Here is a 15,225-nt window from a genome sequence, read left to right as displayed (position 1 = left end):
CGACTATTGTTTAATCAGTATTGTTTGACTATTTTAAACTAAATGTGTTCCTTTGACCTTGTACTACATTAAATTAAAAACCCACTGGGTGTGCAGGCTTTTCTTCCTGCCCAGCATTAACACACCTGATTCACCCCATCAAAGGCTTGATGAGTAGGTTGTCACCAGTGGTGTAGTGCTATATTTTTTTTTTTTTTTTTTTTTAGATGAGCAAAACAAATAATTAAATGTCATTGTTTTTCAGTCAGGTTGTACACACAAATAGCCTATTGAATATTATTATAGATAAAATCATCCTCCAGTTGCAACGTCTGCCTATGCCACACACCTTGTCTCAAGAAAATGTTATATTTTTAAGACCCTCAAACACCAAGTTAGGCATATGCTACCTAATTTCAAAATAGGCCATTTATCACGGTCAATCGAGAATTATAATTCTTCACGTTTTTCCGGTGAAATGTCCAAACTGCATGCAAACTATTAGCCTTTCTTCTAACCCTTTTCTGTTTAAATCAAAGCATAGCGCGCTGTTGCGTTTTGGAAACAAATGTTACTATTCAGCTTCAGATAAGAAATTACTGAGGTGATGTTTTTGGTTTAACATATTATAGGCCTATATGCTGTTATATTCAGGTCTTATGTAAAATGCTAATTAGTCAAACGCCTTTGTGATCTTGCTAGACATTGATTCGGCTTTGATCTAACTTTACTAAACGAGCACCATTGTGAGAAGTGATGATCTTCTACTTGTAATAGTAAGTGATGAGAAGGACTATTAGGCGTTGGCAACAGATCTTGATGAGGGTTATTTTAAGCGATTTTGAGCGCCCTTCTAATCGTGGTGCTGTAAGGACAGCACCGTAACCAAGTGGTCACATCGTTCTGGGTTCCACTGCGCAAGAGGTGGTCCGTACAGTTTTATGAACATCAAGGCAGCCGCAGGGAATTTGGATCCTAGATCTCGTTGGTGTAATAAGGTTCATGTGGTGGATCAGTTTGCCTGCATACGCAATAGAGGTGGTATGTTTCTGTAAGCTAAGCACTCGGACAGTAGGGCGACTTCAAGTGTGTCGTACAAGAGCCCCAAGTCCGTAACAAACTGTTTTGAGGACAGACGGTTGAGCAACCCCTGGTAGTTTTCTGTCTGTGGCTGTTCTGGTTACGTCGGATTTGGCCCGGTCAAAGTGGTCAAGCCTCCGACCGACGGGCCTGTTCATACGCCTACACTGAGTCTCCAGGATCAGAATTGGATGAGCACTGCCTTTTTTAAAATGTACAATCTCTCTTTTTCTATTGAGGTGTCCTGGCGAACAGGCAACAGTACGATGATCCGGTCAAGTCAACCTTGAGACACAAAAGGGCATAAGTTAAGGATATAGGCTACACACATTGGCATCAGTGAATTGCATTTTCAGCAGTTGAATGCAAAGGAATAGAGTTCTCAGTGGAACGACTGTCAATCTGATGGCAACATCTCTGGACTATCAGTGGTTTTAGATGGGAGTGGGCACAGAATTAAATATACACTCACCCAGTTTATTAGGTACACCCATCTAGCCTCCAGAACAGCCTGCATTCTTCGGGGCATGGATTTTACAAGGTGTGGCGTTCAAACGTTGCTCAATTGGTATCAAGGGACCTAACGTGCCAGGAAAACATTCCCCACACCATTACACCACCGCCACCAGCCTAGCCTGTACCGTTGATACCAGGCAGGATGGGGCCAAGGACTCATGCTGCTTACGCCAATTCATGACTCTGCTGTCAGCATGACGCAACAGGAACTGGGATTTTTCAGACCAGGCAACGTTTTTCCACTCCTCAATTGTCCAGTGTTGATGATCACGTGCCCACTGAAGCCTCTTCTTGTTTTTAGCTGATAGGAGTGGAATCTGGTGTGCTTGTCTGCTGCAATAGCCCATCTGTGAGAAGGACAGACGAGTTGTGCGTTCCTAGATGGCGTTCTGCCCACCACTGTTGTACTGCGCTATTATTTGCCTGTTTGTGGCCCGCCTGTTAGCTTGCACAATTCTTGCCATTCTCCTTTAACCTTTCTCATCAACGAGCCGCTGACTGGATGTTTTTTGTTTGTCGCACCATTCTTGGTAAACCCTAGACACTGTCGTGCGTGAAATGCCCAGGAGGCTGGCCGTTTCTGAGATACCGGAACTGGCGTGCCTAGCACTGACGATCATACCACACTCAGTCACTTAGGGAACTTGTTTTGCCCATTCTAATGTTCAATCTAACAGTAACTGAATGTCTCGATGCCTGTCTTTATATAGAAAGCCACGGCCACGACTCACTGTCTGTAGGAGCGAACCATTTTCGTGAACTGGGTGGTGTATCTAATAAACTGGTCACTGAGTGTATATATGTATCTCTATGGGAGTCAGGGCTATAGGCCTAATAGAATAAATAATTAATTAGAATGAATAAAAGAGGATTGATGTAGAGAAGTGAGTGTGTTTAATGGAGGCAGGACCCGGGCAGGAACTTGTGGTACGGGTTAGGGGGAAGGTGTTGTGGGAGATGATTGGTTGGTAGATTAAGTTGATTAAACCTATGCGTTGGGAGTTTATCCCGGTCTTTCTGTATTGGCTAACAAAGACCAAGTTTGACGCATTTGGGCGGAAGTGTCTGGGAATGAGATTAATCCTGTATTGACTGTGTCTGTCTGTTTTAGAGTCGGGCGGGGACTTGGACATCGTGGTGACGTCAGACAAAGAGGTGAAGGTGGGGGCGGTGAGAGATGCCTTCCAGGAGGTGTTTGGCATGGCCATGGTGACCGGGGAGGCCGGCCAGTCCAACATCGCCCCGCAGCCCGTTGGCTACGCAGCCGGAGTCAAGGTCAGCTGTCTATCACGTTCCCAATATCTCAGACACTGGTGTGTATTTATGTATTAGTGCTAATGAAGACGTATAATGCCTTTTTAGTTAGTTTGTTTAAAGTGTGATCTGGGTATGTATTGCAGTTCTGTATACATAATGTACAGTGCATTTGGAAAGTAATTCAGAGCCCTTACATTTTTCCACATTTTGTTACGTTACATCCTTATTCTAAAATTGATCACATTATTTCTTTATCAATTTACACAAAATACCCCATAATGACAAAGCGAAAATAGGTTTTTAGACATTTTTGCTCATTTATAAAAAAAATAAACAGATAAATGAAATCAAATTGTATTTGTCACATACACGTGTTTAGCAGATGTTATAGCGGGTGTAGCAAAATGCTTGTGCTTCTAGCTCCGACAGTGCAGTAATATCTAACAATTTCACAACATATACACACAAATCTATTAAGGAATGGAATTTAAGAATATATACATATATGGACAAGCAATGACAGAGCGGCATGGACTAAGATACAGTAGAATATTATAGAATAGAATACAGTATATACATATGAGATGAGTAGTGCAATATATGTAAACATTATTAAAGTGACTAGTGTTCCATTTCTTAAAGTGGCCAGTGATTTCAATAGGCAGCAGCAGCCTCTAATGTGCTAGTGATGGCTGTTTAACAGTCTGATGGCCTTGAGATAGAAGCTGTTTTTCATTCTCACGGTCCTAGCTTTGATGCATCTGTACTGACCTCGCCTTCTGGATGATAGCGGGGTGAACAGGCAGTGGCTCGGGTGGTTGATGTCCTTGATTATCTTTTTGGCCTTCCTGTGACATCGGGTGCTGTAGATGTCTTGGCGAGCGGGTAGTTTGCCCCCGGTAATGCGTTCGGCAGACCGCACCACCCTCTGGAGAGCCCTGCGGTTGAGGGCGGTGCAGTTGCCGTACCAGGTGGTGATACAGCCCGAAAGGATGCTCTCATACTTTATTTACGTAAGTATTCAGACCCTTTGCTATGAGACTCGAAATTGAGCTCCGGTGCATCCTGTTTCCATTGATCGTCCTTGATGTTTCTACAACTTGATTGGAGTCCACCTTTTGGTAAATTCTATTGATTGGACATGAGTTGGAAAGGCACACACCTGTCTATATAAGCTCCCACAGTTCATGTCAGAGCAAAAAACAAGCCATGAGGTCGAAGGAATTGTCCGTAGAGCTCCGAGACAGGATTGTGTCGAGGCACAGATCTGGGGAAGGGTACCAAAACTTTTCTGCAGCATTGAAGGTCCCCAAGAACACAGTGGCCTCCATCATTCTTAAATGGAATAAGTTTGGAACCACCAAGACTCTTTCTAAAACCGGCCGCCCGGCCAAACTGAGCAATCGGGGAAGAAGGGCCTTGGTCAGGGAGATGACCAAGAACCCGATGGTCACTCTGACAGAGCTCCAGAGTTCCTCTGTGGAGATGGGAGAACCTTCCAGAAGGACAACCATCTCTGCAGCACTCCACCAATCAGGCCTTTATGGTAGTGGCCAGACGGAAGCCACTCCTCAGCAAAAGGCACATGACAGCCCGCTTGGAGTTTGCCAAAAGGCACCTAAAAGACTCTGACCATGAGAAACAAGATTCTCTGGTCTGATGAAACAAAGATTGAACTCTTTGGCCTGAATGCCAAGCGTCATGTCTGGAGGAAACCTGGCACCATCCCTACAGTGAAGCATGGTGGTGGCGATGTTTTTCAGCGGCAGGCACTGGGAGACTAGTCAGGATCGAGGGAAAGATGAATGGAGCAAAGTACAGAGAGATCCTTGATGAAAACCTGCTCCAGAGCGCTCAGGGCCTCAGACTGGGGCAAAGGTTCACGTTCCAACGGGATGACAACAACCCTAAGCACACAGCCAAGACAATGCAGGATTGGCTTCGGGACAAGTCTGTGAATGTCCATGAGTGGCCCAGCCAGAACCCTGTCTTGAACCCGATCGAACATCTCTGGAGAGACCTGAAAATAGCTGGGCAGCGATGCTCCCCATCCAACCTGGCAGAGCTTGAGGGGATCTGCAGAGAAGAATGGGAGAAACTCTCCAAATACAGGTGTCCCAAGCTTGTAGCGTCATACCCAAGAAGACTCAAGGCTGTAATCTCTGCCAAAGGTGCTTCAACAAAGTACTGAGTAAAGGGTCTGAACACTTATGTAAATGTAATATTTCAGTTTTAAGTTGGATAAATTAGTAAAAATTTCTAAACCTGTTTTCGCTTTGTCATTATGGGGTGTTGTGTGTAGATTGATGAGGGGAAAAAACAATTTAATCAATTTTAGAATAAGGCTGTAACGTAACAAAATGTGGAAAAAGTTAAGGGGTCTGAATACTTTCCGAATGCACTGTAGAATCGTGAGTATCCCAATACATATCATATCGTAATGATGTCGTATTGTGAGGTCCCTGGCAATTCCCAACCCTAGTGTGTGTGTGTGTGTGTGTGTGTGTGTGTGTGTATACCTGTTTGTTAAAACAGTCATTGGTCTTAAAGGCTAGCTTCACACACCTGTTCTCTATGGAAGCAGATGGTGTTTTTGTCCAATTCTATTTAGGCAGCAATGCAGCATCCTCTCAGTGAAGGAAACTCCTTAAGAATTAAGACAGACACAGAGGGTACTCTGATTTACCTACAGCTGCCATGTAAAACACCACAGACCCAGACTGACAAATGCTGTTCTACTGCAGCAACAAGCTTTGTTTTGAAAATTCTTCTACATGCGGTATACGCTCTGATCAGTGTTAAGTCATCCAGAGAAGTGTTTTGTGTGTATGCGTGTGTTCAAGAGATTGTGTGCGTGTGTTTCCTCTTGATTCTCGATGTCTCACCACAGGAGAGATGTTAGGCAACAGGCTGGATGGTGGCAGGCGACGTGTGTTGTCTGCCTTGCTCATATTCAGCGATGGATGTCTTCCACTTGTTGACGCAAAATTGTTTTGTTACAGCCTAATGCTGTGTAAATGCTTGAGTTGAGTAGTGCTATTCACTGGTAATTTTCCACATCTGTCCAGTAACCTCTTTACATACCACACAGAGGAGTAGTTTATTACTGGCTCATTATCTATAGGGCACTAAAAGCCAGGTGGAAATCTAGTTTCCTCTGGTTTTAAACATCACCTTTAGACATACAGGCTGTGAGAACTGGTTAGAACCTGTTCTCACTTGTATTATTTTTCTAAGGAAGTGGAGCCAATTACCCCTCTAGTAATTACCCCTCTATAGTAATTACCCCTCTATATCTCTATAGTAGGCTTGCCTCCCCCTTGGAGGGGTTTTTACAATCTTTGAGATCCTCTCTGGTTATATCCTGAGAATTCCTTTCCAGTGAGTCTTGAAAGTTACTCTCCAGGTTCTTCCTGAGGGAGTGATCTTCCTTGCAGTTGCTCTAATAAACCTCTTATTATCGATAAATGAGTTCTGCCTGATTCCTCAAACTGATGTGTCTGTCTCCACAGGGGGCCCAGGAGCGCATCGACAGCCTGCGGCGGGCGGGCGTCATCCACGAGAAGCAGCCCGTGGTCTCTGTGGAGAACTTCATCGCCGAGCTGTTCCCTGACAAGTAAGCACAGTGGGAGAAAATACCCCTTAAATCTCAAATCCCCTAAAGACACACATTTCACACACATTCATTTCATACACTCACTTTCATACACCCTCATTCACACAAACATTCACGATCATCCATGCACGCACACCCTCTCGCACTCCCTCATTTCACTGCACACACTCACAGCATTCCACACACATTCCCAGCTGACTCCAATGTAAGGATGTGTTCAAATGACCAAGTTAGATTTTTCCCTTTTTTGATCTCCCTTGTTGCACAAATGTGTAACTCTCTCAAACAGCCTGCCCATCTCCCCTCTCAAATGTACCATTGGGTCCAAAAACCTCATCATAGATGGTGAATGCTGTTTCATAACCGTTCCCATTATCACTTTTAAAATGGATTATCATTTTGGAATGGTCTGAAATGAATGTTTACGCAAAGGATTATAGCACTCTGAGTAGTGAGATGGAAATGATAAATGTTTCAAATGCGTGAGTGTTAATATTCTTTCTGGATGCACCTCCAATTTATTCTATCTTTACTTTATTAAGCTTTAATCGTTTATTTTTTTCTGAAATGCTGATTCTGAACTCTTCCAAAAGCGTTTCATTTGTTTAATTAAAATATCAAAGATTGTGTTTAAGATTATAAATTTACCAAAAAATTTATTAAAAAAAATATCTATATACAGTGAGGGGAAAAAAGTATTTGATCCCCTGCTGATTTTGTACGTTTGCCCACTGACAAAGAAATTATCAGTCTATAATTGTAATGGTAGGTTTATTTGAACAGTGAGAGACAGAATAACAATAAAAAAATCCAGAAAAACGCATATCAAAAATATTATAAATTGATTTGCATTTTAATGAAGGAAATAAGTATTTGACCCCCTATCAATCAGAAAGATTTCTGGCTCCCGGGTGTCTTTTTTATACAGGTAACGAGATGAGATTAGGAGCACACTCTTAAAGGGAGTGCTCCTAATCTCAGTTTGTTACCTGTATAAAAGACACCTGTCCACAGAAGCAATCAATCAATCCGATTCCAAACTCTCCACCATGGCCAAGACCAAAGAGCTCTCCAAGGATGTCAGGGACAAGATTGTAGACCTACACAAGGCTGGAATGGGCTACAAGACCATCGCTAAGCAGCTTGGTGAGAAGGTGACAACAGTTGGTGCGATTATTCGCAAATGGAAGAAACACAAAAGAACTGTCAATCTCCCTCGGCCTGGGGCTCCATGCAAGTTCTCACCTCGTGGAGTTGCAATGATCATGAGAACGGTGAGGAATCAGCCCAGAACTACGCGGGAGGATCTTGTCAATGATCACAAGGCAGCTGGGACCATAGTCACCAAGAAAACAATTGGTAACACACTATGCCGTGAAGGACTGAAATCCTGCAGCGCCCGCAAGTCCCCCTGCTCAAGAAAGCACATATACAGGCCCGTCTGAAGTTTGCCAATGAACATCTGAATGATTCAGAGGAGAACTGGGTGAAAGTGTTGTGGTCAGATGAGACCTAAATCTAACTCTTTGGCATCAACTCAACTCGCCGTGTTTGGAGGAGGAGGAATGCTGCCTATGACCCCAAGAACACCATCCCCACCGTCAAACATGGAGGTGGAAACATTATGCTTTGGGGGTGTTTTTCTGCTAAGGGGACAGGACAACTTCACCGCATCAAAGGGACGATGGACGGGGCCATGTACCGTCAAATCTTGAGTGAGAACCTCCTTCCCTCAGCCAGGGCATTGAAAATGGGTCGTGGATGGGTATTCCAGCATGACAATGACCCAAAACACACGGACAAGGCAACAAAGGAGTGGCTCAAGAAGAAGGACATTAAGGTCCTAGAGTGGCCTAGCCAGTCTCCAGATCTTAATCCCATAGAAAATCTGTGGAGGGAGATGAAGGTTCGAGTTGCCAAACGTCAGCCTCGAAACCTTAATGACTTGGAGAAGATCTGCAAAGAAGAGTGGGACAGAATCCCTCCTGAGATGTGTGCAAACCTGGTGGCCAACTACAAGAAACGTCTGACCTCTGTGATTGCCAACAAGGGTTTTGCCACCAAGTACTAAGTCATGGTTTGCAGAGGGGTCAAATACTTATTTCCTTCATTAAAATGCAAATCAATTTATAAAAATTTTGACATGTGTATTTCTGGATTTTTGTTGTTGTTATTCTGTCTCTCACTGTTCAAATAAACCTACCATTCAAATTATAGACTGATCATGTCTTTGTCAGTGGGCAAATGTACAAAATCAGCAGGGGATCAAATCCTTTTTTCCCTCACTGTATGTATATGTATGTCTATATATATGTATGTATGTGTGTGTGTGTGTGTGTGTGTGTGTGTGTATATATATAAAATAGATTTCAGCTTCTTTGCGGCAGGTAGCTTAGTGGGTAAGAGCGTTGTGCCAGTAACCGAAAGGTCGCTGGTTCTAATCCCCGAGCTGACTAGGTGAAAAATCTGTTGATGTGCCCTTGAGCAAGGCACTTAACCCTAATTGCTCCTGTAAGTCGCTCTGGATAAGAGCGTCTGCTAAATGACTAAAATGTTAAATGTAATAAAACACAATACACAACATTAAACAGATATAAGAAAAGCGATCGCATTCTGTAATTTAAGTCTCCAATCAATCATGTTAAATAAATAAATAAGTTTTCAATATGTTTTTCAAAAGACAACTTGTCATCAATCCACATACCCAAGTACTTATAGTGAGAAATTTGCTCCATTTGGAGTGCAAATACACAAGTCCTCAGGGTCAACATTACGAGACCTAGAGAACAGCATAAACTTGGTTTTATTTTCATTTAACACTAATGTAAGATCAGTAAGTGATTTTTGCATCGAGTCAATCATGCTGAAGGTCACAAATGGCCTGCTGCACTGAAGAGGCACAGGAGTAAAGAACTGTCTTCTGCGTAGAGATGAATGTTACAGGCGTTAACAGTATTTCCAATGTCATTTATATACAACGTGAACAACAATGGCCCCAAAATCGAACACTGGGGTACCCTTTAAGCACGTCAAGAAATTTGGATTTAACCCTGTCTATCATAATAGCCTGTAGTCTATCATAAAATAACAAAGCAGTCAGGCTGCATTTGATAATTCCGTGGCATATCATATATGGTTGCATTATGCTACCTATGCATTGCAATGTAAAGAAATGGTTATCATTCTGGAACTTTTCTAATACAATTTTGAAAATGCATTTTTCTTGAAACCCTTTTACCCTCTTTTAAATATTTTATTAGCCCAAATTTATTTGATACAGTACCACGATCACGATTTTAAGATATAGGCTATTGCTTTCAGTCTCCTGGCCAAAATGGGTCAACTGATTGTGACTTCAATACCCAAGCTTCCCTTTTCTCTCTCTCCCCACATTTGGAAGATACTGAGCTAGGGTGTGTTGCACTCTGGCAGGGTCCAAGAGCATGAGTCTTCTTGACAAACTTTTTCAGAAATCAGATAAAACGCCCCTTTCATCCAGCACAACACCAAAAATAACCCAATGTCCCCAGAAGGCTCTACTAATCTAGCATACCTCACCTCACCTTGCTACACATGTCAAAACTCTCCCATTTCCCCCTCAGAAAATCAACTGTGAAACCTGTGAAGTTTGGCTAGACTGCTGATGTCCCCACAAGGCCAGTAATGTGCTTTAGGGCATTAAAACAGATAAGCTCTTTTGACCTCGACCTTGAATGCCTTTACCTTATCACCAAGTAGCAGAGCGGCTCAACCTCCCAGAGGGCTTCCTCAAATGACCAGAATGTTGCTGGCCAAGCCAAGGACCAGAATGTTGCTGGCCAAGCCAAGGACCAGAATGTTGCTGGCCAAGCCAAGGACCACAATGTTGCTGGCCAAAACAAGGACCAGGATGTTGCTGGCCAAGCCAAGGATAAAATGGCTGTGTTTACACAGGCAGCCCAATTCTGATATTTTGCCCAATTATTGGCAAAAGATCTGATTGGTCGAAAGACCAATTAGTGGAAAAAGATCTGAATTGGGCTGCCTGTGTAAACGCAGCCGTTATGGCTCAGACCAGCTCCCAGTCATTTTAGACTGTGCTAGAGTAAGGGCCAATGAACCAAATAAGATTGTCATCACAGGGGTAGAATACTATATGGAGGAGCATGGACAGTTAATTAGACCAGGGTTGTGTTCAGGTTGTCAGTCGAGAGGTGAAGAAGGTGTGGATGTTAGTTAATTAGTTGTATCAGGTGTGTTATTGCTGGTCTGGAACATCCTCTCTAGCATCCAGTTTTTGGTGCTGCTCACTGCTTTGCATTGTTAGATGGTTGCAATTGATGGACGATAACGTTTAGCTATTGGTTCCCCCTCCCTTCACTGCTACTACCTGTCAACCTAAATCCAAAAGTGTGATTTGCTCATTGTCTGCTTATTGATTAGTTTCACTCTGTTGTCTGAACCTGTCTTGCCTGCATTGTGCTCCATACACCATGCTTAAAGGTGCAATGTGCAGAAATCGCTCCGCCATTTCCTGGTTGCTAAAATTCTAATAGTTAGCTTAATTTCAGTTCGAGACAAAACAAGCAGTCATTGTGTAGACAATCATTGTGCCATCTAAACCTCTGTGAAATATATTTTCCATAACCAAAAATATTCTATTTTCAGCTGTTTGAAGCTGGTGTACAAAACCAAAAGTAAAAGATGCAAAAACTAAACTTAAAAACAGGATGCATAGAAATAGCGCACATAGAAGAGATTTTACATTTTAGTCATTTAGCAGACGCTCCTATCCAGAGCGACTTACAGTTAGTGAGTGCATACATTTTCATACCGGCCCCCCGTGGGAATCGAACCCACAACCCTGGCGTTGCAAGCGCCATGCTCTACCAACTGAGCTACACAGGGCCTTGAGATCTACCTCTTCTTAGACTTTCTTTCAATGAGAGTGACAGATCTACAGTCAGTGGCAAGTTTATTAGATATATCACCCCATTCGCGAAAATGGAGGTCGAAGGAGAATGGCAAGAATCGTGCAAGCTAACAGGCGGGCCACAACCGGGCAAATAACGGCGCAGGACAGTGGTGTGTAGAACGCCATCTCGGAACGCACAACATGTCGGTCCTTGTCACGGATGGGCTATTGCAGCAGAAGACCACACCGGGTTCCACTCTCATCAGCTAGAAGCGGCTCCAGTGGGCACGCGGTCACCAACACTGGACAATTGAGGAGTGGGAAAAACAGTGCCTGGTCCAACGAATCCTGGGTTCCTGTTGCGTCAGGATTTGGCGTAAGCAGCATGAGTCTGGTGGCAGTGGTGTAATGGTGTGGGGAATGTTTTCCTGGCACACGTTAGGTCCCTTGATACCAATTGAGCAACGTTTCCGTGCCCCAAAGAATTCAGGCTGTTCTGGAGGCAAAGGGGGGTCCGACCCGGTACTAGATAGACCTAATAAACTGGCCACTGAGTGTATAACTCACATGTATATGTCCATTATTTCAGGTCGCCCAAAAAGTTCAATATTGCAGCTTTAACAGTGCTGTTTTTCTGTGACTTTCCAGATGGTTTGACATTGGCTGTCTGATCCTGGAGGATCCTGGAGCTGGCATTCACATTGAGACCTTCACTCAGGCTACTCCACTGGCCTTGGAGCACGTCCAGCAGGTAGGAGCTCACAGCTGCCACTACTGCACCCTCATGTTAATAGTACAGTTCACCCCCACAACACAATGACGCTCCAATTAATTACATGTATTTAATGTATCTCTTAATGTGGTTGCATGTGTTATCAATGTTAGATTGCTGTTAGCACTCAATGTTAGCACATACCATACACTTGTGTCTATTGAAAAAGTAAAATGGAACTTTGGGATGGAGTTTTAGCCATCACTGTAACGACAGGCTGCTGCTACCCATTGTACCATAAGTGGCCCTTTTCAAAATTCGACCTGTCAAAGCAGTAGCATGGTGTTCCATTGAAATATAATTTCGTAATGTAAACTTAATTGCCTTGACTTAAAACTCTGTGAAAATGACAGTCTTTCGGTCAGTGCCTTGTCACTGGCAAAATTGGAACATTGCTTCAAAGTGAAAGGGTTTGAAGGCAAATTGCTTTCCAAATTGTTATAATTTAAGCAGTCTCGAAACATGAAATATGAAATCATGTTTATTTATTAAATGTGAGTTGAGTGTAAATTGGTGTTAGTCTACAGAATGTGGGCTAGACAGTGTAAGGAGAATGGTTGTATGAACAGGTGTTGGTGAAATTAACACCTTCCTGATTACACTATGCATGTAAACGTTGTGTCAAGTGATAGTGTTCCCCTCTTCCATCCTCCCCTCTTCCATCCATCCATCATCCCCCCCCTCTCTCCTCCCCTCTGCCACCTGTCCCCAAAGGCCCAGTCCCTGACCCCTCCGGACTACAGCCTCCGCTGGTCGGGCCTGCTGGTGACGGTGGGCGAGGTGCTGGAGCGCAATGTGCCCAACGTGTCGCGCACGGACTGGCACCAGGCCTTTACGGGCATGTCTCGCCGCCAGATGACCCAGAGCGCCGCCAAGGCCCTAGCGGGCATGTACAAGCAGCAGCTTCCACCCAGGACAATGTGAGGTGGCACCATATCCCCCAGCCACCATGTCTCAATACTGACAATTAGGGGGAGGGAGAACCAGAGGGGGTTGGGCAGAAGAAGTGGCAGCTGTTTCGCCAAATGGGATTCCTACTCTGCTTCTAGCCGTCCGTCCTGATTGGGCAAAAAGCCAAATGCAATTTTCTCATTATGTTTTATTATTTGTGTGTAGCAAGGTTTTATGGTTTGAAACATTCCGGCATGCCAACTGGTTGGAGAGAACGATGGAAATGGATTGTTCCTTCAAAAACAGGGAAACCATACGTTTTTTCTAAATCAACTTTTTCCCCCAGCTAAGGCCCAAAAAGAAATGCAATTTTTGAGATATCATGGCAAACTAGCTCATTAAAGTAATGATTAATTATTTGTAATGATTATTTGAAATTTGTAGATTGTCCCCCTTTTATTGAGAAAGTATTGTTATTTGTGACTCTTGATGGTAAATATCTGAGATCTAATTAACTTTTAATGTATTTAACAAACTGTATTCAAATCATGTAAATATGCAGAATGCGGTGTTGTATTAGTTTTGGATGAACACGCAGGTGTACGTGTTTTATAAATGGGGAACGATCCAGTGCTTTGTCTTTTAGAGCAGGGGAGTCGAACTCATTTTGCCAGGTCCGGAGTGAGTCACTGAACATTTGTTATATTTCCATTATAGGTAGGTCCATTATAATTTCTACACATTTTCGCTTTTGGTTTGAATCATTTTAAAGTATATTGAGTTTGTTCCCCCCCCCACCCCCATGTTTTATTTTACTCAAACCGAATTGGACCCTGTATGTTTGACACCCGTGTTTTAGAGCGTATAGCCAGTGATCGTGTTGTACGTCAACCACCAACCTTCCATTCCATTTCTCTCTCCTTACCACAAAAATCTACTTTTTTCTATATGAATTACCTGCAGGCTAAATGCTTTCTTGAGATCGTTGCATGTAACTTGTATTTTTATGCAAATCTCTCATTGACGGCAATGTGGGATTTACGTAAAAGTCAATTTCACACTTGGCCCATGTAACTCAATGGAGGCTTTGGACTGAATGAGCTGTAATGTGTGCACCGAGATATCAGGGCCTTTAAAACCATTAGTTGTAACGTTTTGTACTTTTGTTTGTTGTATGTATACATGTGTACGTTCGTATGTATGGATACGTATGGATACGTGTGTTAACATAAAAATTGTTGCTCTGTACATTAATGCTACACAGGCTATTACATGCACACATACTTTACATGTTAGTGGAATCCAATGATTTTCAAATGAAGGGTGAAATTACATTATTTTCGATCTACGAATTGGAATGATTCATTGGAAGGTGTTTCCTCATTGAAAATGACTTGCCTGATGATTTTTTTTGGAGCCCATTTTATCTTAAGTCAATCCTTTAGTTTGTCCAACGTTACCATTGTTCTATACTGTGTGAACGCACCCCTTACAAGAAAAACAAAAAAATGTTACTCGAGTGGTAACAGAGGAGTGCAACAGGAAAACACAAAGCTGTATATGATCTCTGGGTTTTGTTTGGAAGGCTTCCATTTGTTATTCGTTGCTGCTGCTCGAGGCTGTAGTACTCCCTGTTCTCCAAAACATGGAAGTCCCATGGTAGTGGGATGCAACACTACTAGATCAAGAGGTCAGTAAACAACTTTTCTGGGATAGTTCTTCAACTATGCCAGAAAAATACTAGGACTTTGCTTTAACTCTTTGCTTTTTAACTGGTTTTATGTCCAAAAGATAGTGATTTTCTGTGTTGGTCTTTTCTTGACTCCTAAATGTGCCTTTCTTCATGGGGAGAGAGTAAAGATCAATTTTTTTCATACTGGTTTGTCTCTCGTTTGAATGGTTATTTAGCTTCGATAAGATCTGCCACATAGGCACTGTCAATGTGTAAGAAACTGACACCACACACACACACATCTCTGCCCTTCACAAGCAGTTTATACCTCAGAGTAAGATATAAAGATATTGACAGCAACTCAGTGCTGAAACGGCCTCCAGAGACACAATTAACCTACGGATCGATGCACCATCGCTGGATTCGCTCTGCTTATTGTACAAGGTTGGAAAGGTCAAGAAAATCCTGGGAAAGTCATGGAATTTTTTATGCTGTTTTCCAGGCCTGGAAAAGTTTTGGAAAATGATAAATGCTGAAAAATAAAGGAA

General features: G+C 42.9%; 1 protein-coding gene across 1 annotated transcript in view; it reads left to right on the top strand.

Moving 5' to 3' along the window:
• The window catches only part of prrc1 (proline-rich coiled-coil 1), a 30,318-nt gene extending 15,434 nt beyond the window's left edge, over window positions 1-14,884 (top strand). Inside the window, exons 6-9 of the mRNA XM_084159987.1 lie at window positions 2,687-2,850; window positions 6,345-6,448; window positions 11,991-12,093; window positions 12,829-14,884. Of these exons, the coding sequence (XP_084016113.1) occupies window positions 2,687-2,850; window positions 6,345-6,448; window positions 11,991-12,093; window positions 12,829-13,038 (581 nt within the window). The 3' untranslated portion in view covers window positions 13,039-14,884. The remainder of the gene's footprint in view (window positions 1-2,686; window positions 2,851-6,344; window positions 6,449-11,990; window positions 12,094-12,828) is intronic.
• The last annotated feature ends 341 nt before the right edge of the window (window positions 14,885-15,225 follow it).

Source organism: Coregonus lavaretus (assembly GCF_964263955.1).
Source record: "Coregonus lavaretus genome assembly, chromosome: 4".
NCBI classification, from domain to species: Eukaryota; Metazoa; Chordata; class Actinopteri; order Salmoniformes; family Salmonidae; genus Coregonus; species Coregonus lavaretus.
This window is presented reverse-complemented; position numbering and strand designations above follow the sequence as displayed.